The 25,279-nt window shown below is 35.2% G+C and overlaps 2 protein-coding genes across 2 annotated transcripts in view; one reads left to right on the forward strand and one right to left on the reverse strand.

The window, feature by feature from the left end:
- LOC121374236 (sushi, nidogen and EGF-like domain-containing protein 1) overlaps window positions 1–10,965 on the forward strand; it is a 35,707-nt gene extending 24,742 nt beyond the window's left edge. Inside the window, exon 5 of the mRNA XM_041501246.1 lies at window positions 7,725–10,965. Coding sequence (XP_041357180.1) covers window positions 7,725–8,068 — 344 coding nt within the window. The 3' untranslated portion in view covers window positions 8,069–10,965. The remainder of the gene's footprint in view (window positions 1–7,724) is intronic.
- A 614-nt stretch (window positions 10,966–11,579) lies between these two features.
- LOC121374237 (protein YIPF1-like) lies at window positions 11,580–25,082 on the reverse strand. Its single transcript, XM_041501247.1, has 9 exons — window positions 25,043–25,082; window positions 22,150–22,186; window positions 20,796–20,899; window positions 18,906–19,074; window positions 18,392–18,505; window positions 17,127–17,281; window positions 16,392–16,511; window positions 15,631–15,693; window positions 11,580–14,509 (listed from the first exon to the last, which is right to left on the reverse strand). Exons 2-9 carry the CDS (start codon window positions 22,172–22,174, stop codon window positions 14,156–14,158), a joined length of 1,104 nt encoding a protein of 367 aa, XP_041357181.1. The 5' UTR covers window positions 22,175–22,186; window positions 25,043–25,082; the 3' UTR covers window positions 11,580–14,155.
- Window positions 25,083–25,279: the final 197 nt, after the last annotated feature.

The following is a 25,279-nucleotide window of genomic DNA, read 5'->3' on the forward strand; positions in this document are numbered from 1 at the left end:
TGAGCTAATTTTACTGCGAAGGGAAAGTAGATGAATGAATTGATTTATTGAATAATAAGTGGAGTGGATATCCTATAGCTAAATTCGTCAGGACCACATGCTTTATTCGGTGGTTACGATTTAATTTTGTCGCCTATTTCTTGAATAGTTACATTGAATGATTCTAATTGATTCATACATCGTTACTCAAAAAATGGAAGTATTTTATTAGCATCATCAACCGAGGAAATTGATATGAACTATTCGTTTAATACCTCCGCTTTATCAAAATCAGTAAATGATAGAGATTGATTGTCTTTGGGGTTGATCAGTGGGGGTATAATAGTATGTTGTTTTGTTGATTTTACTAATAGTTTTATATATTGCCAATAAGTGGTTTTATTTTCTAAGTATAATTCTGTTAATTTATTATTTAATGAATTGATAAATGCCTCTTTGGCTATTTTTTTTTTATGTTGTTTACTTTATTTCTTTGGTTTTTATATTTTCTTTCATCTGATGGCCTCGGTGGCGTCGTGATTAGGCCATCGGTCTACAGGCTGGTAGGTACTGGGTTCGGATCCCAGTCGAGGCATGGGATTTTTAATCCAGATACCGACTCCAAAACCTGAGTGAATGCTCCGCAAGGTTCAACGGGTAGGTGTAAACCACTTGCACCGACCAGTGATCTATAACTGGTTCAACAAAGGCCATGGTTTGTGCTATCCTGCCTGTGGGAAGCGCAAATAAAATATCCCTTGCTAAATGATAAAAGATAAAAAATCAATGTGCTCTAGTGGCGTCGTTAAATAAAACAAACTTTATTTTTATCTCATGGTCTCTTCGTAGATATAGCTTTTTTTCGTAATCTTTCTCAGATTCTGTTTTTTCTTTTTTAATTTACTATTGAACCACGGTTTTTCGTTTGGTCTGATGATAACTGTTTTATGTGGTACACATTGATTTATGTGAGTCTTTAATATGTCTTGAAATGTATCACATACCTGGTCAATACTGTCCGAATTATTAAAACATTCCTTCCCATGGTTCGTTTTTTATTAGTTCATTTAATTTTTTTAAATCTCCTCTATTATAGATCCTTACTCCTCTTTTAAATGATTTAGTATTAGACTTGAAATTATGGTCGCTTATATTAGAAGAAATTTTTTATTACTCCGCTATCATTTATTTCGCATGTGTCCGTTATTAGTATTGGATCAAGCAGTGTAGCGGTAGTCATAGTTACACGTGTGTGTGTGTGTTTTAATCACTATTAACAAAGTTTAGAAGAAATAAGCACAAAGAGAGAGAGAGAGAGAGAGAGAGAGAGAGAGAGAGAGAGAGAGAGAGAGAGAGAGATGGGGTGTGTGTCGGTTGAATTAAAATTATTTATTAATTGATTAGTACTATTTTGCCTCCAAATTGTGTCATCTTCAAACAATGGATTTTGTGTTGATGTAAAATATATTTACACCGTTTAACTTCAATTGTTGAATTGTTGTATTAATATAATTAAATTTTCTTTGAGTCTATACACTTTAAAGCAATCTAATTGGTCCAGAGGTGCTTACTTTTTTGCGTTCATATCTCGATGAACCGAACAAATTTAATATTGTATTTTCCCTATGCTATCTTTATGGCATGGGTCATACCCCGAAAACTGTTGTAACACACTTCTGGTGTCACGAGTTGCTATAGCAGCTGCAAGGTTGCGGCAGTCGTAGTTTGTCAAATTGACATCATTCAGCACCAGTGTAACTAAAATAGCAGAATGTTAGTAACATCGATTGTGAAGTGATTACAATCATAAATGTAACATTTGTTTTAAATTACAGTTTGTGGATAATAAATAAATTATAACATTCATGGGAGTGAGTTACGCAATTTATGAAACTCAATAGGGAATTGTGTTATATCCCTTGCACTCGCTTGGGGAATAAAATAACCCCCAGACTCATTTCATAAATTCTGTATGGCATTTTTTCTCATGCAAAAATCTATATACATAAATTATATTGAACAGTTGTAATACATGATTATTATTAAAATACATAGAAAATGGTGTTATGACATAATCACTATTTTATTTAATCAAACAGAAAATATACATATTCATGTTTTAGCACAAATCTATGAGCTGTAGCTCAGTTTATAATATATAGTATATACACATGATATATTATAACATTAATTCCACTAGGTGAAAAACCCCCTCACCTAGAGTCCGTCCCATTCTCCTACAAAAATGTGTAATTTTTTCCTTGTAAATAATTTCAGTTTTGTTTGATGTAAGAAGAAAAGTAAAAGTGTTTTGGAAATAAGAAAAAGGCCCTATTTTTGTGCAATTTAGAAAACAATCGGCTCAGAAATAAATACTAGTAACTTGTAGCAAATCCATTGTATACAAAGGCGTTCCCTGTGAGAAAGACTATAGTAAACAAAATGTGCAACAAGTACCTTATGTTGGTTATGATTTTATTTAAATACAAATTTTCTTCCAATCTTGCCATTTAATCCTATATTGTACTTAAGCTGTGGGCTGGCATCAGTAACCTCGGTGTTTTATTAGGAAGAGAAAAAACAACGTTCCTGGACAAAAAAGTGGTACGGCCGTACCGCTTCCGACATGCCTAAAAATGTGTGTTGTTGTTAAATTTTATCAACACAGTAACGGTCAACATCGTAACATTTTGATCAAATAGCAATATGTTCGACCTGAAATAGCTTTAAAATGTCCTGAAATGTCACTAAACAAATATAATTGCACTCACCTATTTATAAAGGTCTTAGTCATTTAATTATATGAATATGTAATTGTAGCCAACATTCTATTTTAGTGGCAATTGAAAGCTTTTTCAGTGTTCCTTGTTAAAACAACTAAATATGTTCATACCATTTTAGTCTTTGATGGGCTCTTAAAACCCAAACAACCACCACCACCCCAACCCCCACCCCAAAAAAAACAAACAAACAAACAAAACAAAACAAAACCACCCCCCAAAAAACACAAAAAAAACAAAAAACAACAGCAACAAAAAACAAAACAAGTCAAAAACAGATCAGTAAATGTTCATCATATATAAACTATTTCATTATTTTTAATTTAAAGAGAAAACAAAGTATATCAACACCTTAACATGTTGTCACTGCGGAGTTGATAAAATATCTAAATAAGTTACGGTATATGTTAGATATGAAGTATCTTTAAATGGACATGGAATAACTTTAAAACGTGCAGAGATCTCGCTATACAAACATTCATTTCGTATCCTATTGTCTTGCCGTTTTAATTAATGATGAAGCAGGAAGAAGAACATATTTATTGCATAAAGTATTACATAACACTTATAGCAAATATACATTGAAAAATACTAATTAAATGTAGAGTCAGTGACTCAGTAAGTAAGAAGAAGGCTAGTTGAAGAAAATACATGAAATTATAAAGCTGTAAAGAACAGATAAGAAACCAATTATAACAATAACTGGCGTCTCTGCATAGCAAGATGTACATATTTTGCTAAATTAATAACCATTTCAAGCAGCGAATATGCCGTGTGGGGTTGTGGGATGGGGTGGTTGGGTTTTTGTGTACAAATGATGCGTTCTGACGTATTTTTGCAGGAACTGGAAGCTTTTTTTAAGTTCAAATACTGTTCTGCTATTAATTGTTATTCAGAAAGATGAATCATTAAATGTTCATCACATAAACACATTTTAATATTTATTCGTCATAATTGTAAATGGTATCACCACCGTATCTGTTTGTCAACACCGTAACACCGCTTTTCATAAAGAATTACTATCCCACTGAACTATTAGACCCTATTCCGTTGATACACATAATAAAATCCTATGTAAACATCGCTGTTTGAACTTCAAACACATTCAGCCGATTCCAGAGATAAGACATGACTATAAATCATCATACTTTAATTATATATATATATATTTTTTTTTTTTTTTACAAAGTTACATGTATATGCAAAGTGACACATGCTGGGAGAATGTATAGATGTATAGATAATGATTAGGGTCATAGCTGTTGTAAAAGTTACGGCGAAGCAGTGAATATGCCGGTGGTGAGAGGGTGGAGAGTAAAATTGATGCGTTCTATCGTGTTTCATTTTATTATTATTTTGTCAAACAGATTCGCTTCCCCACACACACCCCAAAACCCCCCCCCCAGCCCCCACCCCCCGACACACACACACACCACACCTATTCATATAGCCATTTATTATTACCATTTTTAAATTAATGTACAAAAAGGAGATGGTGCATACTTGAATATATGGCAACTACGCCCCTGGTGTTGTCGTTGTGTTTCATTGTCAGACGGTTGGGAGTGCCGAATGACTGCGTCAAGAATCGTGACAACCATAATAGATACACCCACTCCTTGTGTTCTAGAACCAGTTAAAGTTTAATTTATACATAGTTCTGGAAACTAAGTTTTAAAATGTTTTCTAGATCACTAAGACCTTCTGATCAAAATGAGTTGGGGGTGACCCCTCTGAAAAAGTGGGCGTAGCCCAGAGAGTGCCCTTTTCTCGAAATGGCCGTCATTGTAAATCTTCACTAATTATTAAAGCGACATACAACATTTAGTTTTTTTAAACTTGGCAGAAAGTTAGAAACAAACATTGGGAACCATAAATTAATAAAGTGTGACATTTAAACATGTGGGCGTGCAGAAAACAATACCTTTTTTTATAGTTTTTTTTGCATATTCTTTCCTTTGTTGAATACTACATTGTCTTGTGAATCAGCTGGCTTGGTTTTTGTTTAAATATAACATCTATAAGCACATATTTTTGGACTATCCGATCATCACAAATTTGTCCTTGACAACGGCAGCCATTTTGGAAGATGACAATGGCTGTAGTTGATTGCCTTTGTGCATCAAATTTGGTAAATCAAATACACGTTTTATAACTTCATATGATGCATGCTGCATGTTAAGAATGATGATATACATCAAAGACCGATCAGGATTTCTAAACGGTGTACGTTGGCTTAAAGTATACATAGACAGAACATTGTTAAGTCGATATGCAGGTTTTTGTGTATTTCATATACATTTTGTATTTTATATTTACAAAATCAGGTAAAATGTATAACTGTAAAAATTAAATGTATTTTATGTTGGGGGCCACCCACATGGGAGGCGGAACCCACATCGAGTGTTAATTATTGCTTTACACGTGTTATGGGACGACAGGCAAATAAAAAATTTGGATGGGGAACAAGAGGTGTGATTTGGAGGAGCACTGCCCCCCATGTCCCTCAACACGGATACACCAGTGGCTGCAAATCTTCTTCTTGATGTGGCTACTAATGACGTATCTAGGGCAGTTTTACAAATATAAGTAATAATCCTGTTAGTGGTCACTGTATGCAACATTGTGGACCCGCTACCGTTTGGGCCTTAGGGTACACAATACTATTTATTTGATAACGTGTTGCAATACTTACTGTACAGTTGCTTCCAGACATGACACAGGTGAATCTGCTTAAAAGACCATTGCTGCTTGGATCTTTGTAACTAACTAGATCATATTTTGTCATTCCCATTCCGAACTAATTTTTGGTGGTACTTGTAGGAACATTTTCCCTAATAGTACTGTATATTAGCAGCCGTGAAAGTGCGAGCGCTGACAAAGGTTTTTAAGAAAACCTAGACTGTTTTCTAGGTTGTGCCATTCAGTACTGTGAAAATGAGTGCTCATCGAATCAATAATTTCGTTTCTGGAAAGATGAACGCCCGTTCTTGTTTTTGAAAATAGAATTTAAAGGTCTTTGACCGATGGACAAGGTAAGATTGCATTTTTGTTTTGGATCCGCGCCTGCGTCAATGCATATTCTACGTTCACGTGTACATACTCGTAACTGAAAAAACATCTCTCTTATTGTTGCGTCGCCCGTGTACTTGGTAGACAAACCTTTATACACTGCCGTTTTCAATCAATTATTACAATTAAAAATATTGCCTTTTCAAACAAAATCCATTCATTTTATACTGGAATTGCATACATTCTTTGAAGAACAATCGGCTAGAACACTTGTGTACTAAAAGCATAAACTTGTTACGCCAGCAAGTCAAAAAAATTGGACCACACGTGTAAGGTGCCCAGTGTTAAGAGTAAACTCGAAATCCTGTTTGGGTTTTGTACACATTTACTCAACCGCATAACTTGAACAGGTCCCCAGTTAGTATTATTACAATGCAAGTATTATTATAATGCATCAACAAAGTAGGTAATGAATAATTCAAGTTAGCCTATTATCCGAATTTCCTAGGCGTGCTCATAACACTTTTAGAGTGTAGCCTCAATCTCTAATGACGTGACACGCATACAGTTTGTATCAAAAGACTATTTGAGTCTCGGGTCTAGACTCTGAAGGTTTTATGAGCATCAGGGCCCCGTTCCACAAAGCGATCTTAGCCCTAAGATCACCGTAATATGATTATATGGCGTCAGACATATGGTTAAGGACCACACAGAGTTTTGAGAGGAAACCCGCTGTCGCCACTACATGGGCTACTCTTTCCGATTAGCGGCAAGGGATCTTTTATTTGCGCTTCCCACAGGTAGGATAGCACAAACCATGGCCTTTGTTGAACCAGTTATTGATCACTGGTCGGTGCAAGTGGTTTACACCTACCCATTGAGCCTTGCGAAGCACTCACTCAGGGTTTGGAGTCGGTATCTGGATTAAAAATCCCATGCCTCGACTGGGATCTGAACCCAGTACCTACCAGCCTGTAGACCGATGACCTAACCACGACGCCGGTTTTTGTGGGAACCCGACCTTGCCTAGAAAAAAGGGCCGAGCGTAATTATTTTTTCGCTATATTAATTTGTTTCTCTTCATGGGCGGGACGTAGCCCAGTGGTACAACACTGATGCGCAATCGATTCCCGTCGGTGGGCCCATTGGGCTATTTCTCGTTCCAGCCAGTGCTTCACAACTGGTGTAACAAAGACCTTGGTATGTACTATCCTGTTTGTGGGATGATGCATATAAAATATCCCTTGCTACTAATCGAAGAGTAGCCCATGAAGTGACAACAGTAGGGTTTCCTCTCTCGGTATCTGTGTGGTCCTTAACCAAATGTCCGATAAAATATAACCGTAAATAAAATGTGTTGAGTGTGCGTCATTAAATAAAACAATTCCTTTCTTCCTCCTTTCATCTCTGCCTAATTTTTCTCGGCAAGTTCCTGGATACACACATTAAAACAAATCTTATTCATTAATATTAATTAAAAATAGTTTGGAGATGAATAATATGTCAATATGCTTGAAGTTGGAATGTTTATATATATGTAATATATTTGTTGTAATATTAATAAAAGTACGAAAAGGCATTAAAAAAAATTGATTGTAATATTTTAAAATGTAGTCATTCAGACACGTGGTCATCAGAGGAAATTCGCTACACTTTTCCATTAGCAGCAAGGAATCTTTTATGTGCACTTTCCCACAGACAGGAAAGCACACTCCACGGTACTTGACCAGTTATGGTGCAATGGTTGGAACGAGAAAAAATCCCCAAGCAGCTGAATGGATCCACGGGTGTGGTTCGATCATCCGATGCAAGCACCTCAAGCGAGCACTGAACCGACTGAGCTAAATCTCGCCCCCACCCCCCACCCCCCATTAAGTTAATACAAGCGGTAAAACTTTCCTTCTCAAATCCCTTCATACTTTATATTTAAGATAGAATATGTGACTATTTCAGCAACGACAACTACTACAACTACGACAACCACTACAGCAGCAACGACCACAACAGCAGCAACGACCACAACAGCAGCAACGACCGCAACAGGAGAAACTACAACAGCATCAGGACAAACTACCACCATTTCGCCACAACAGCAGCCCGTATCCACCCTGTCAAATGGGACCTATATCGGAATTGGTGTAGCGGTGGTTGCAATTCTGATACTCGCAATCGTACACGTTGTTGTTATTTATCAAATGCTGGGAAAACGAAAACAACGCTCGAGTCAAAAGGGTCATGCACACCAAAGGTCGCCCAACGGTAAAGCGAGAATTGCCCCTGCAGATTTTCATTATTGAAAAGAAACAGAAAAAGAACCTTGAAGCATGAAAAATCGCTCTCCTTAACATGTTGAGGGGAAAATTGCACTGTTGAAATGAATCACAGCTTCAGGGAAAGTGCGATTTGTTCAAATGAGGGGCACGATATTACTAAACCATCGGACTAAATTTATGATTCTAACTCGCAACCATGAAAACAGTTTTGCTCCTACCACCAATGCAAAGATCTCCAGTGGAATACCGGAAACCATCCTACGATTTTACACATATATGACATCTTGCCTCCATCCTATGACATTGTTTCTGAAAACACAAACGCAATTTCTATAACTTAGTGTGCTTTCCGTAGAAGATTTTGTTGGGGGTGTCGTTAAACATTAATTAATTCATTCAATAATTCAAAAACGTTCATAAACTGCTTTGTTGGAGTGTTCAGTTAATTTAACGTTTATAAACTGCTTCGATTCAACATCTTGCCGCAACCTTTCTAGACCACAGCGTAACAAAGGAGCTCGACTACAATAAAAAACAACCCATCAGCGCCGAAATATTTAACCGGAACATTATTGAAAGTGTGTGTTTTAGTGATTAATATGTGAACTATTTGTAATCGGCAAACTCGAAAATGATCAATGTAATGATATTTAGCATCAAACATAGGGTTTTTGTTGTATTCGAGCGGCAACAATTCCGTATTTTCGCTGTAGTGTTATCTCTGGCTGGGAGAGCGATAATAACTGTCAGAATGTCGTTCTTGATCTCGAACGGCAGAGTAATCGGGCTACATGTGGCGCAACAACGGTTGCCTGTGGCGCACCAATTCCTAGCTCATGGCCCTTGGTAGACTGTCAGGTTTTCCCCCGTCCCTGCCAGTGCCCCCCCCCCCCCCCCCCCCCCACTCGTTAACCAAAGCTGTGATATCACTGTAACTAGTATGTCCTGTCCTGCGGAGAATTGCGCTTAACACCAGTACTCAATATCTCGTATTGTAACATTTTGTTAACGGGATTCGCAAAGCAATAAAACGAACAACAATGGGTGTCTGTAAACATGCAAATTTCCACGATTGTAAGCCTGCGAACACGTGCAGATTTGTTCGATTAGTACTGGAATGGTTATTCCTTTTTTTTGAAATTTAGCACAATTTATTTCATAATCCAACTGCAAGCCTGTATTTTTAAAAAAGAAATTTACTTGCTTCGGTTATAATTGTATTTCATTATATACAAAGATCAGCAACAAGTGAACGGTGGAAGGACCAGCAAAGTTATATATAGAGAATAATATATACACGAGTGGCCGTTTATACCATTTATCTCACAACGAGTTGTTTTAAAATGTATCTAACGAGTGAGTTTGATACGTTTTTAAACGAGTTGCGAGATAAATGGCATCAAACAGACACGAACGTATTATATTTCTTACATATCCTCAAAAACCAGGTTTTAAGCAAATTTTAACATCTTTTTCGACTAAAAGTTATTTACAGTCGTTGCTATTATAGCTAACTTAAGCGTCACATATTGTCAGATTAACTATACGTCACAATGTAATCGATTTCCGTCGTATAGTTTTTCATTGGATGTATGGTAGTGGTTACCTGGTCATCACCTAGGAGCAGCCAGTCGTATGTCTTGCAATTGTTAACACACACGTGTTATCAAAATAACGCATCGTGTTAGAAACGCAATTTAATTATAGAAACCACAATCTAAAGAAACGCTGTGAAGGCCAAAATCGCAGACGAAATACTAACCTGGAGCCCTTCAACAATTACTTAACACTATAACAGCAAGGTAGGTTACGTTTAATATACTTTAAAAATACGTTAGTGGCAAGGGGATAGTAAAAAGTTATTTTAATTTACGTAATTGTTAAATCCCCACCCCCGAAATGTAGATTAATGTTAAATATTTGATTGTTTAGGTGTGTTTTATACTTGCACGCTATTACTGAGCATGTCATATAAAATAGTGTTAAAAAATTACCTGGTTTTGTTTCCGAAAAAAACCTACAACAAACAAATAAAATTACCCAAGTAATGTTGTTTTATTGCAGGAATGTTTATATATATATATATATATATATACTACAGTATTTCCAGTGGTAACGTGAAAATTCCTGAAACAAAAACATCCGAATATTTCCAATGGGTTAGCTTGCTTATATATATATATGTGTATTGTACATGTACATTGTATGTATATGTATTGTATGTATATGTATTGTATGTGCATTATATTGTATATTGTATTGTATGTGTATATGTATTGTAGGTTTATGTGTATGTGTATTGTATGTGTAAGTGTATATATATGGTGTGCTGTCTTTGTACAACTCGTCAGTCTGATGGCCCCATCTAGCTGCTGACAGATTTCAGATTTGTTATGTGATAGAACAGGAATCTAGTTGTGCTAAATGCAATTTATTATATGGCATGCAGATACATTACAAATTTGATATTCCTGAGTCATTAATGCACAGATTATGTGTCGTCGAGTCAATGTAAACATAGGACGAAATATTGTACACGTTTATAACTGTGATACTGCACCTTCAATGTTGTTATTTTCATGCTTTCACCTTTGAACATTTTCTAATATAATGTTTTCTTTTATCATTATATTTTAATGTTTCTTCAGAGAAAATAATACATTAGTTTTATAATGCGTATGTACAAATCATAATGTCAGTGTCTGGGCCCCGTGTTTATAAAACTATTTTAAGAGTCCAGACTCCATCTCAAATGACGTCACACGCATGCAAGTTGTATAGCGTTGCCATGACAATACTGTCTCAGACTCTTATTATAGATTCTAACAGTTTTATATAAAAAAAAGTTTGTTTTGTTTAACGACACCACTGGCGCACATTGATTAATTAATCATCGACTATTGGATGTCAAATGGTAATTCTGACTCGTAGTCATTAGAGAAAACCCGCTACATTTGTTTCTAATGCAGCAAGGGATCTTTTATATGCACTTTCCCACAGACAGAAAGCACATACCACGGCCTTTGTCCAGTTGTGGTGCACTGATCTGAACAAGAAAATACCCAACCAGCTGAATGTATCCACAGAGGTGATTCGACCCTGCGACGCAAGGACCTCAAGCGACCACTCAACCGACTGACCCAAATCCCGCCCCTAGTTTTATAAACACAGGCCCTGGTCCTGCCTCTGACTTTTATCAAATAGCTTTGCTCACGTCTCAGTTAACAAAAGGCCCATGAGACTAAATGGTCACCTGAGTAAATTGTTGATACCACCTACTAGACTCATCGAATGCACGATAGCCAATTTCCAGGGGTGTGTGCGCGCGAGGGTGTCAGAATGACCAAATTCGTAAATTTTGTTTCTCCATGGGCCAGGGAAGCATCCCACCAAATTTAGCTGGAAATGGTCTATTAGTTGTAAAAAAATTAGTTTAAAATGTATTTCTTTACACAACTCTACTAACTTTGCTCCACCTAACAGGATACATTAATGAAATTCACAACTTACCCAGGGACAATCATGGGACCCAACATTTATAATATTTTTTTTATTTTTATAAATCATCTATAGACATTTATATATAATTGGTTATAGCATTACTGGAAACCGAGAATAATATTTTTTTTTAATTTTTTTTATTTTTCCATTTTGGGCCACACTCCTCAGGCTCCTGGGGGGTCAGAATGACCAAATTTAAAAATGTGTTTCTTCATGTTCCAAGGAAGCTTCCTGCAAAATGTGGTTGACATTGATCAAGTAGTTTTGGGGAAGAAGGAAAAAATGTGAACCGATGCACAATGACTGATGAAAATGTATCTGCCTGGTGACCAAAAATATATACATTTTAAACAAGTGACAACACATGCTACATGCTACATCACAAACATGTGGAAATGTGGCTATATTTATGAATCAAATGATGAGATATATTTACAATAAACATTTATTGATGATTTCTAAGTAATGTTATGATATTCTCTACATCTAATTTTTTATTTACTGTTGTAAAATATACACCCAATTCTTGATGCATTACATTCTTGATATATTACACACACACACACACACACACACACACGTGCGCATGCACACACACACACACACACACACAAACACACAAAATATTTAAGCAGTTGAGAATATTTTCACAGATAAAAATTAAATATATCAACATGAAATCAATGCTTTCCAAATACTTCATAGAGACCTCAATATTTATATTTACCAAGACATAAGCAACAAAATTGACTGCAAAATAATTTAACCCTCATTTCACAATCCAAAACACAATAACACTATAATCAACAACCTAATACATTTCTATAGCTTAGAAACAAAGACACCAATAAAATACAACAAAGGAATTCAGTGGAATGAAATGTTTCGTCTACCATAAAACAGTTTTTAGTGCAGTGTTATTAACATTGATAGGTGCCACAACAAACCAAGTTGCACTGACCTAGAAACTAATCGAAATGTGAAATATTAAAGGCACAGACCCTACTTTTTAAACACCAAGTCAACATTTTCACCTAGACCCTAATTTCAAAACTAAGTTTTGTTAATTTACAGACCTGAAACAAATTAGGATACAACAGAGTGAAACAAGAGTCTGTGATGTTGAAATATCCTTAAAAATACACTATAAAGCGACTCCACAACAGTTACTTCTCAGATGCACGTGCATTTTTAAAAATATGAAAAATGCATTTTGTGGTGTTTCCTGACCAGAAACACTTTGGTTGTACGGAAATGGATAATCTAAAGAATAAAATATATGTGATGTTTGATTTCAGTGATCCTAAACGGCTCTAGTAGTGAAAACATATACCTTAGTGTTTAAAAACTAGGGTCCGTCCATTTAATGTTGAAGCCCCTGCTGATACTGTTGGAAAATAATACCTATATCTCGCCTTTTTACTTCGTGAAGGTGAGATAATAAATAATATTAAATAGAAAGTTATACACATAAACAAACAACCCACAAATTGCCACCACATACAAGCAGAGCTTGGTATCACAGTATTCTATATACAGATAGTTATTATGGTTCAGTACTAATACCATTTTGAACTGCTAACAAGTCTTTACATTTGTGATAGGTGAAGAAAACAAATGATTAGGCTTCCTCTTCAAATACATTCATTTTTCTTCAAACTCTCCTTTCAAAGACCGACGACATATAACCATAAATAAAAAGTGTTGAGTGCGTCATTAAATAAAACATTTCCTTTCCTTTCCTTTCAAAAAATATTCAGGGTTCGACAAATGCACTAGCCCATGGTTCTGGCTAGTGAGGTTTTGGTCTGAGCTAGTGTAGATTATCAACTATATTACTATAATACATAGGGCACTAGCCAAAGCTTCTGTGAGAGCTAGTGTAGATTATCAACTATATTACTATAATACATAGGGCACTAGCCAAAGCTTCTGTGAGGGCTTGTGACTTTCTCAAACATTTGTCCAACATTGGAATATTAACCTCCTCCTTGTTCTGTTTTAGAAATGAAGATTCATGTTTTCAGGTTTCCTCCTTTTTAGCAAGCAACAAAATTTAATATCACCAAATGTTATCAGATTTTTCAAATTTTTTCCATGAAAGTTTATCTCAAACTCCTGCTTGAATACCATGCAGATCAAATCAATTGTCGAAGCAATATAAACAAAATACAATAGTTTAAAAATATAGAGTGATGCAATTATAACACTGCATTATATTTCCAAGCACTAAAAACCCATGAGCCAAAAATTTCCTACCTGTCTGTGTAGTTTAATTTTGTTATCAGTTTCCAGGCGGAACAGAGCAAGTGCCAATCATGTACTTTAATGCTCATTTTGATCAACTTTTGTTAATATAAGATATGGTAGACACTTAGCCTAAAATTAACAAGTACAACAAAATGTATAATGTCTTTTGGTTCACAAAATTGGCATATGCCTGTATAAGTTATAACATTGGAATACTTGATGATAATGCTCTGAACATATAACTGAATGTCACTCGATCTTACTTTTTGTTTTATCCTTTAACAAAATGCCTCTTTTTAAAATGTTTCACCTTTTATCTCAGACTTGGATTTGTTTCATTTTGTCCACCCATCCACAGTTTTATGTCAGTATTAAAGGAGGAATTGCAATCTTTATATTTTTAGACTGTCTTTTTGTAGTTTTTGGCAACAGTTTGTCACTTTGCTTGAAAGGAGATATTTTTTGTCCTTGTTGAGTTTGCACGTTCCTAGGGCTCTCATTCTTTGCTGCATGGCTTATACTCGTCTCAGGCGACCGCCGATTTTCTGACATTTTTTGCATTGTCCCTGGAAGACCACTCTCTGCTGCTCTCGTTAGATTCACTTTTCGACTAGGTAAAGCTGTAAATTTATTTTCAATGTTGGAAAGCGTTGTAGTTGTCATGTTTTGCATAGGAGACACAGATGCTGCTGCTGGCACGTAGAAAAAATATAGCTGAAAAAAGGAACAAAATGACATGTTTTAAGAATGCCGACATCAGTCTTGAGGGAGAAATGGTTTAGGAATTCAAACCAAAACCTACTGCATGAGATTGGTTAAATCAATAGCATGTTACTTCTAATAAATATAATGTCACATGACTGCTCTTACAAATTAAAAGAAAGAAAAAAGAAAGAAATGTTTTATTTAACGATGCACTCAACACATTTTATTTACGGCTATATTGCATCAGACATATGGTTAAGGACCACACAGATATTGAGAGAGGAAACCCGCTGTCGCCACTTCATGGGCTATTCTTTTCGATTAGCAGCTAGGGATCTTTTATATGCACGATCCCACACACAGGGTAGTACATACCACGTCCTTTGATATACCTTTGATATATCCTTAAATTCGGGCAAAAACAATAGAGAAATTTCGGAGAAAATTAGCAGGCTGAACACTTTTCACAATGTAATTTCATTATTCTACCCAAAATATTAGTTGTAACCCATGTGAAAATGTATGGCAATTCGTTTGCAACCGTATCGTTTGGCAGTAATACTAATATGAATAAACGCTGTAATCCAGATTCGGGCACTTTTGTTTAATTCGGGCAAAAATCAGTCTGCCCCCTAAAAAAATGGGAGTCCGTACACCTATGCAAAACTCTCTCTTGCTAACTATACTGAAACATGTAAACAAAAGTATTTAGATATATTGTTAAGACAAAACTCTCTCTTGCTAACTATACTGAAACATGTAAACAAAAGTATTTAGATATATTGTTAAGACAAAACTCTCTCTTGCTAACTATACTGAAACATGTAAACAAAAGTATTTAGATATATTGTTAAGACAAAACTCTCTCTTGCTAACTATACTGAAACATGTAAACAAAAGTATTTAGATATATTGTTAAGACAAAACTCTCTCTTGCTAACTATACTGAAACATGTAAACAAAAGTATTTAGATATATTGTTAAGACAAAAATTGAGACCATATGATTTTTGCGAATCGGGCAGGTTACACACACACACAAAACGATCTGTATGTTTGGCCCCGAGATCCTAATAGGTTGTATAATAGATAGAAAAGATAAAGGTGAAAATAACTTCCTAAAATACACACCACAAAGCCAGCTGCCAAAGCTGCATGAAAGATAAAGATGGCTGCCATTACTGGACCTGCAACCTGGAGAAGAAAAAAAGTAATAATAAATATTGGTGCATATTTTGTACTGTATATCATCTCTTGCACTTTCATTGTTAGAATATTTTTCATAAAAGAACAATGGACACAGCCACAATAGAAATCATTTGACCAGTGTTTCTTCTAACAAAGTAATAAGAGCTTAATTAACTGGTGTTCATGAAACGGAAACTCTCATTGTTTAATGTTATTTATTTTGAATGCTGGAAAAGGTTACCCCTTTCTCCATTTGATCATGTAAAAATGTCTTCCATTAAGCAGGGCTTCTAGAAAAAACATTTTATCCTCTTGCCATGGGATCAGTTATTTAAAACATTTACTAGCCACGATTAAAAATTTACTAGCCCTACCTTACTTTAAGTTAATACAATTTTACTAATTATAGTAATAATCAGATATGTCACCTAAAGAGGAAGACAGAGCTTAAAAACACTAACACTGGGGGTTGGGGTGGGGTCAGGATATTCATATTTACAAAACAGACTTAACTGCAACATTTGACCAAAAACAATTCACTAGCCATCGGGCATGGCAATAGTAGTTATTTACTAGACCAATATTGAATATCACTAGCCATGGGAGTGGGGCTACCATAATCTAGAAACCCTGCAGTAAGCTTCAATATATATTTACACCGACTGTCACAACCTTGAAAACATAAAATATGATGGATTGTTTACCCGCATGGTGTCTTCCTTAAAGGCTGGCCAGAAGGTGAAGAGAAGGACAGATCCAGACAACACCGTTCCCACGACAACGAGCAGCCATTGTAACCAACCGACCTGTATCACCCACAGAATCTGAGATAAAAACACAAACAAATCATGACTAGCACGCTAATAAATGAAGGTGGAGATAGATATCAACAGACTTCAAGCATAATAAAATCTGATAAAATATATTATAAAGTGAACTAATACAAACATTTCATATCAAGTAAACAGTCCAAGTCAGAAGGTACTATAATAGTGCAAAAGAAATCAAGGGACATAACTCTTATCAATGTACCCCTAAACACTAAGAAAAATTATTAACATAACAGGTAATTCCTTATCAAACTGTATTATTATATCATGCACAGTTATATCTCAACAAGTCTCAAAGTGACAGATTTGTTAAAAGGTGTCCTTCATATTCTCAAGAATATAAACCATACATTTTGAAAAGCATTTCTCTTTATGGTTCTCATCTGATGTTTTTTGGTGAAGTACTTGTAGAAGTCCAAAACATAATTTCAGATATGGCATAAAAAGTCCATAAAAATCAAGGACCACACATGCAAGACCTTAAAATCCATACTCAAGACTTTAATGAAGGCTCCAGATTTTATCTACAATAACTAATTTTCCTCATAACACTGTCTGGGGCATAGTGTTAAACGTTATAGGAAAAACCCTGGAAATATTGCCACCTACAGAAATCGGAATGTAGATGGCCAGCGAGTATCCATAGACGCTGATCACTTCGAGGAAACTGTAGTTAGCCCGACTTCCTCTCCACCACATCATCCCAAACAGCGCCAGTGGCAGCAGCCACCAGTAGCAGAAAATAGCTGTGGCAGCAAACGTAACTAGAAGAACAAAGTTACAAATTACACTGAGATAAAAAGAGAGATGAAAAACAAATCACCAGTGGCTCAGCTTCTAGTCTTTCCCCTACTGTACACAATATTTTAAACACTGCCACCAGATACTGCTACAAACAATTTTGCCACGTATCTCCATACCATGATTGAACTATGGTAATAAAATTGTTTAAATGTCTAGCATAACGTTATAACTGATAACTAAGCAATTATAGATCTATATTTAGGTCTTTCAGCCAACAATTATGTCAAACAATTAATTATGAGTAAACAATTTGAATGTTTAAAATTATAAAAATAACTGATATAGCAATTTGCTGTACACCACTGCAAATCGCTACACAGCAGCAATTTAAATGTTAAAAAAAGAAATCTGCTATTATGCAAAATATATATTCTACAATGTAAATGTTTTATGAATTTTTATGAACTTGAACAATGGTCAATGTCCCCCAAAAGTAAGACATTGATCAAATATTTAAGTTTAATCATTTTTTTCTCTCTATATTTGTCTCTACAACAGTAGCAAATTACAGTGTCAGTCTGAGGCAGTGTTATCCAACTGTTAATTGTTTTTGTTTTAACCAGATGGTAACTTCACACATATAAATTCTAAACACAATCACTGAACATTTTCTACATTAGCATGGTTCCAGATTTGATCATATGGGTTGAGTGAAAGGCTTTTTTTTAAAATATACCCACCATCCATACAATAAAATGTTTTAAATCCACATTAAAGAAAAATTCACTTCAACAGTTGATTACAAAAATGAAGAAAAGGTCAGTTCTGCCACATAGCTACTCTAATAATTAGTAGCAAAGCGTCCTTTATATACTCTTTCTCACACAGGACAGTACATACCATAGTCTATAACACATTATTCACCATCACTCTACTTACTGATCAGTGCTCCGTTTTACGAAGCAATCTTAGCATAATTGCTATATGCACTTAACATGATCTTGGCACCAACATCGGTTTGTAGAACAGGGCCCAGGTCTTAAACAATTTCCTAAAATCATCAGTGGATCATATTTTAACTAAATGGTACTATTGCAGGTGTTTGTATTTTCCTGTATTTACAGGTGTACCTTTCTGGAAGTTGTATCGCCACTGATAGCCCATGTTGGCAGACTGCAAGTAGTTGGCTAGGTTACCGGCTATAGCTGTTGTGAACACCAGCGTTGTGCATATCCAAAATGGACCTGAATGTAAAAAATTAATGAATGGATGAATAAGTAAATTAAATCATGAATAAATACTTTATGGAAAATGACAAAAAACACTTTAAAATAATGTTTTGGTTTGAAATATATGTGATATAGTAAATCATGTTTTTATTTGTTGTGCAATCCGAATCATGATTTATATTCATTAACATACTGGTAATATTATAATAATTATCAAGGATCCAAAAGTCTGACAACTGCTATTTTTCCTGCATTTTATAAATGTAAATGTTAAATATTAATATTAATATAAGAAAAAACACACAAAAAAGTACACCTGTTATTACTATGTAAACTGTAATACAGTGGATTATCATTTATTAAAAAAAAAAACCCCTATGAAATACATGAATAGGCGTGTAATAAAATGTCTTACCATAAAGGTCTGGGTTAGGTCTGATGTGGTGTGTGAGATAGTTGCGACCGGGAATGGGAGTCATGGAGCCGAGAATTCTCCTCAGTACTTGATGAGTGTCGACATCAAACAGCTGCTGGTAGTACTCAAACGTCCAGAAATTAGCCGGCTTCTTCTCCTCCTTGAGCAGCTGTAACACAAAATAACTTGAGGCATGTAATTATTGTAAACAATGTTTTGTTCACGGACAAGGTTCATACACTTTTTCCCATGACCATTATAATTTTAAAAAATTTCAAAGATTCTGTCCTGTGATCATCAACATAATATTAATAATACAACATTTTGCTGTGAATTGTCTCTCATTTTGTGTTACATTAATTATTATTAAGTGGATTAAGTGAATAACCATGACCTGAATGAATCATGATTGCAGCCCCTAATCTAGAGTTGAAAAAGTAGGAGAAGAGACTTCTCCCTTCCCAGAAGAAAGGGGACAAGTTTTATAAAAATAGGTGAAGTGAACATTTATCGGTACATTTTGTAATGTTTTACCATGTTCCGTATTCATTTGGAAAAATTCTGAATTATAATCATGTTCTAATCATAATATTTTGATATAAAATACTACTACTTCCGGAATTTTTTTTTAAACAAAACAATTTTATGTTTCATAAAAAAAGTTATATTATTAAGTAGTTGAATGTGGCCGAGAATTAACAACGCTTGACGGGTCACTGCAAACAGCACGACAAGCATCAATATACAGTCTGGCATCAAAGAAAAAACACGGACTGATATGGTGCCAAGTGAGCTATGAAACTAAACAAGTCGGGGTCTTGACGTCTGTTGTGTGATTTTGTTTTTGAAATTGGATTTGGTCCAAAATAGTACAGTGACTTCGATTTGTGCTTATTATTCGGTGACTTGAGCTAGATTACGGCCTGGATTGATATCATTATCAATTTATATAAAGAAATCTGGGGAGAGGGGGCACACAAAACAACATTTTCTGACTAACAAAGTAACATTGCATATTTTCTTAAAGTTAAAGACAGATCTCAAAATACACATCTATGGATAAGGAAAGAAATGTTTTATTTAATGAAGCACTCAACACATTTTATTTACTGTTATATGGCATCGGACATATAGTTAAGGACCACACAGATTTTGAGAAAGAAAGAAATAAGTGTTTTATTTAACGACATACTCAACACATTTTATTTACTGTTATATGGCATCAGACATATGGTTAAGGACCACACAGATTTTGAGAGGAAACCCGCTGTCGCCACTTAATGGGCTACTCTTTTCGATTAGCAGCAAGGGATATTTTATATGCACCATCCCACAGACTGGAGAATGGTACATACCACAGCCTTTGTTAAACCAGTTGTGGAACACTGGCTGGAACGAGAAATAGCCTAATGGGTCTACCGATGGGGATCGATCATAGATCGACCGCGCATCAAGCGAACACTTTATCACTGGGCCACATCCTGCCCCTCATATATGGATAAGAACTAGCACTGAAAACAAGATGTTTAATGAATATTTACCCAGGGCTTCTAGATTATGGTAGATCCACTCCCATGGCTAGTGATATTCAATGTTGGGCTAGTAAAGAACTACTACTGTCATGCCCGTTGGCTAGTGAATTTGTTTTCGTCAAATACTGCATTTAAGTCCGTTTTGTAAATGTGAATATCCTGCCCCTTCCTCCCCTCAAATCTAAGGGTTTTTAAACTCTGTCTCCTTCTTTAGATGACATATCAAATTATTCCTATTAGTAAAATTGTATTTACTTAAAGTAGGGCTAGTGAATTTTTAACATGGCTAGTAAAGTTTTTAAATCACTGATCCCATGGCTAGTGTATTTGTATAACAATTGTAGAAGCCGTGATTTACCTCTGTCCTATCACTATCTTCATCGTCAGAGTTAGCAGAGTGTGGAAAGTCGACAAACGTGTGGGTTTGTCCTTCTCCTGATTCCTTAACCTCATGTGGGAAATCTGTTGAAAATTTCAAAACATGAACAGGTAAACTGGTACATTTTTATTTTTACAGTCCAGTCAGGCATATGCATTACTGAGATCCATGTGCAATAAAATACAAAGCACATCAAATAGAATTTAACCATATTAGAAACTCTGCTCTAGCTGGTGCAGGCAACATGTTTTTAAACGTTTTGAAGAGGCATAGTGAATTGATGAGGACTGGATTTCTAAACGTTTTGAAGAGGAATAGTGAATTGATGAGGACTGGTTTTCTAAATGTTTTGAAGAGGCATAGTGAATTGATGAGGACTGGTTTTCTAAATGTTTTGAAGAGGCATAGTGAATTGATGAGGCCTGGTTTTCTAAACGTTTTGAAGAGGCATAGTGAATTGATGAGGACTGGTTTTCTAAACGTTTTGAAGAGGCATAGTGAATTGATGAGAACTGGTTTTCTAAACGTTTTGAAGTGGCATAGTGAATTGATGAGGATGGGTTTTCTAACCGTTTTGAAGAGGCATATTAAATTGATGAGGACTGGTTTTCTAAAATATTTGAAGAGGCATAGTGAATTGATGAGGACTGGTTTTCTAAACATTTTGAAGAGGCATAGTGAATTGATGAAGACTGGTTTCATGGGCGGATCCAGGAAATATTTTTAGGGGGGGACAAAAAAAGAAGGGCACATTGACTCGTCAAAAGGGCACCTTACTACAAGTTTTGATATTTACAATTAATATGAATTCCTACAGTTCTACGTCATAATATACTAGCAATAATGAAGTAAATTGGCGTCACTCGCGTTAGAACCTCAATGGGGCCCCATTGAGACTCAATAACACAGACACATATCTGCAAGCTTGCGCATGTACATGAAAATCTTGATTTCATTTATCTACAATATAATTACTGTTTACTTAAAAAAAAAAAAATTCTACAAACAAAAAGGGCACTTGGACATTTTGAGGGCACTTGAACAATTTTTGGGGGGGACGCGTCCCCCCCCCCCCCCCCCCCCCCGATCCGCCCATGAAAACCTCAGCCATTTGTGAATGCAGTTTTAATTACATGGCAAAATGTAGAAGGGGAATATATTGTTTATTTAACAACACATCAGCACATTCAAAGTATGGCTATTTTGTTCACAATTATCATGAAACGGTGTGAAGTTTTTTCGAATACAAATGGAACTGGCTGAGTCAAGTGGAGCTAACTTTTCTGATAATAACAATAGTTTGTATTATTGTACAATATATTTATGTTCTTACCTTGAAACTGTAATTCATCATTCATCTTGTTCTGTTGCTGAAAATAAAATAAAACCAACCTGTAGATCTATTTACTGTAAAAGGAAGGACTTCTGATACATCTGACATCAACTGACTTTGTTAAACTCAACTGATGGCAGATGTATCGCACTAAGACTTAAAGTAATACATGTATGTATCCATAGTATTCACAAATTTAATAGACTGTCATTAATTTATTTACTATGTTACCTACAGTACATACATCTGTTTCAAGTGTCCTTTACATGTAAAAATAGGGCTAGAGTACATTTAGTCTTAAAAAACTGTCAATTTCAAAATCTTTTACCAAAGGGACATTAAATAGGTTACTATGTTTTAACTTTAAAAGGAACAATTCAAACAAATATTTTTATAGCCTGCAATATAATGTGCCACAAACATCTTTTGTGTTCTTGAAATAGTTTTGATGTTTTCACTTGATTTTTGTTCTATTAAAGGAGAGATACCCACCTACCCCTCCCACCAAATTGTATCAACTGATATAATTATAAAGAGGGAACCTCGCTCTAACCTGAATGAATCACACATGTACATGTAATTATTTCATACCATGGTCATGTCATACCATTCATGTTGTACCATACTGACTAGTCATTTCATACCATAGTCATATCGTATCATGGTCATTTCGTACCCTTTTAAAACAGTCATTTTGTACCATCGTGAAAAGTCAATATTTGCTAAACTGAGTTATTTTCCCATAATAGAAAATTTCCATTTTAGGAGGTTACAGACAACTTAATTTGTTTTTTAACATAAGGCTGGTAGGTACTGGATTCACAGCCGGGTACCGGCTCACATCCAGAGTGAGTGTTAATGAATCAATGGGTAGGTGTAATACCACTACACCCTCTTCTATCTCACTAATCACTAACAATTAACCCACAGTCCAGGACAGACAGCTCAGATAGCTGAGGTGTGTGCCCAGGACAGTGTGCTTGAACCTTAATTGGATATAGGCATGGAAATAAGTTGAAATGAAAAATAATTATCTTGTTTATTGTCGAAAATAGTTCTTTTAAAGGTTTTCCATCAGTACAGCCAAAACTCGTTATCATTCTTGTCATATTTAGAAAATATCCACAGCCCCTACTAAGGTCGATGACAGTGACTTTTTGGACCCTTGTTTTGGCTTCGTACACAATAAATATAGAATACTAAACGAGCTTGCCTGTGATACCATTTTTATGAAACGAGTGAACAGTTTTGGTATCTGATGAGCGAAAGCGAGTCAGATACCAACACTGTTCATGAGTTTCATAAAAATGGTATCACAGGCAAGCTAGTTTAGTATTTTATTTATTACAAACCAACTGCAAACAAGCCACATCACAGAAATAAACAGATGTCGAGACCTACTACAGGTTATTTTTCTAGAATTGGGTCAGCAAGTGATCTACGTCACATGTAAACATAAACGACGTCATAGTGAGCAACGCGATGTCATCAATATGCAGTTTAGATTTTGGCGCGAAGCTTGCATTAATAATTGTTAGTTAATGTTTTTAAATTCACAATAATGACTGAATTGTAGATCAGACCAGCAAAGATTGAGCTAAGTGAATGGGATTGACTAGTTGTGACACAGACATTTTATAAAAGTAAAAAAGTAGCATGTCGATGACATCGTTTTGGGTTTGTACACAGTGGGTCCAAATATAACGGCCTATCTTATCGCAATTTCCTTTCATGGCCGTATTTAGTAATGGTACACTTTTAAATTACACTATTTTGTACAAACACGGTTAGATACGTTAATAGTCTTTGATCAAAACATTTTCAATAGCAGTTTTTCACTGAAATGTTTTCTAGCGTTTGGGAAAAAGACGCGTCATGCACCCAGTTTATCTTATTACAGAGAGATACAAAGTGACGTCATTTCCATATTGACGTCATTCAAATTAAAAAATTACCCCACCAGTTTGCGTGTGCCAATATTACAGTAGTTAGATATTGAGTAATTGTTATGACATGAGTAATATCTTACACTGGTGTGTAATAAATAAAACATATCCAAAGGTAATTTTTTGATATGATATACCTGACAAAAGGTACTTTTTAGTTCTTTCATCTTTTAAAATTTTAAATTAATATTTTGCCAGAATTATGAAAAATAAAAAAACACCAACCTATAAAAAGTGTTGTCTACTTGTTATAAAAATTTGACAGGGATCAAGGTCAGTAGACCAGTTTTTATTTTAATGTGGTGAAGCACTGTAATATAGCTAATTTTGAATTTGAATGATGTCAGTATAAACTGTATTCCAATGAAGTCACTTTGCATTGCCTTACAATAACCATAAACTGGGTACATGACATTTTCATTGTTTTAAGAATGCTGGAAAAATTCTAATGCAAAGTTACTATTGAATTTTTTTTGTTTGAACATTACTAATGCACCTGAATGTGCTCAAAGAAAATCTTGTCATTAAAAAATTGAACCTTTTAGTTTTACAAAATATGGATGTCAAGTGAAATTACGGTAAGATATGCTATATTTATTATATACGAAGCCAAAACAAGGGTGCGAAAAGTGACTGTCGTCGACCTGTCACCTTAGGCTACTGCACAGGTATCCCCAAACAGAAACCGTAATACAAATGCTATAGTTACATATATAACGTTACTATGATATATCTGACGTTTGGAGATACCTGTGCTGTGGGCTACTACTACTAGCCTACTGAATCATTCAACAGAGTGCGTGTCATTATCTAAATCCTATCACCAACAATATTATTAGTCTGTTACAATATACATATTTCCCTGTGCTATATGTGAGCCCTCTACCCGTATGACATATGATAAATTATTATCTAGGAACAAACATCACATAATATATTTATCTCACATTAACTTGGTCTTCCACGTCAATAACATTGGGCGCTGACATTTTGAATTTATCTGTTGTAAATTTACACAGTGTATCAGGAGCACTACATATATAGAGGCTGAACTTTTTACATACTTGATTTTTTGTTTTGTTTAACGACACCACTAGAGCACACTGATTAATTAATCATCGGTTATTGGATGTTAAACATTTGGTAATTCTGACACGTAGTCCTCAGAGGAAACCCGCTACATT

Source organism: Gigantopelta aegis, chromosome 6 (genome assembly GCF_016097555.1).
Source record: "Gigantopelta aegis isolate Gae_Host chromosome 6, Gae_host_genome, whole genome shotgun sequence".
Classification (NCBI taxonomy): Eukaryota; Metazoa; Mollusca; class Gastropoda; order Neomphalida; family Peltospiridae; genus Gigantopelta; species Gigantopelta aegis.

What these genes read in the sequence shown, in the direction of transcription:
- LOC121374237 (XM_041501247.1), bottom strand. Translation starts at nt 22,174, where the DNA reads ATGAATGATGAATTACAGTTTCAAG. An exon ending in ACCTAACCCAGACCTTTATG is followed by an intron (nt 18,506 to 18,905) that starts GTAAGACATTTT and finishes TTTTACATTCAG; the next exon opens with GTCCATTTTGGATATGCACA. An exon ending in CTTTGGCAGCTGGCTTTGTG is followed by an intron (nt 14,510 to 15,630) that starts GTGTGTATTTTA and finishes TCCTTTTTTCAG; the next exon opens with CTATATTTTTTCTACGTGCC.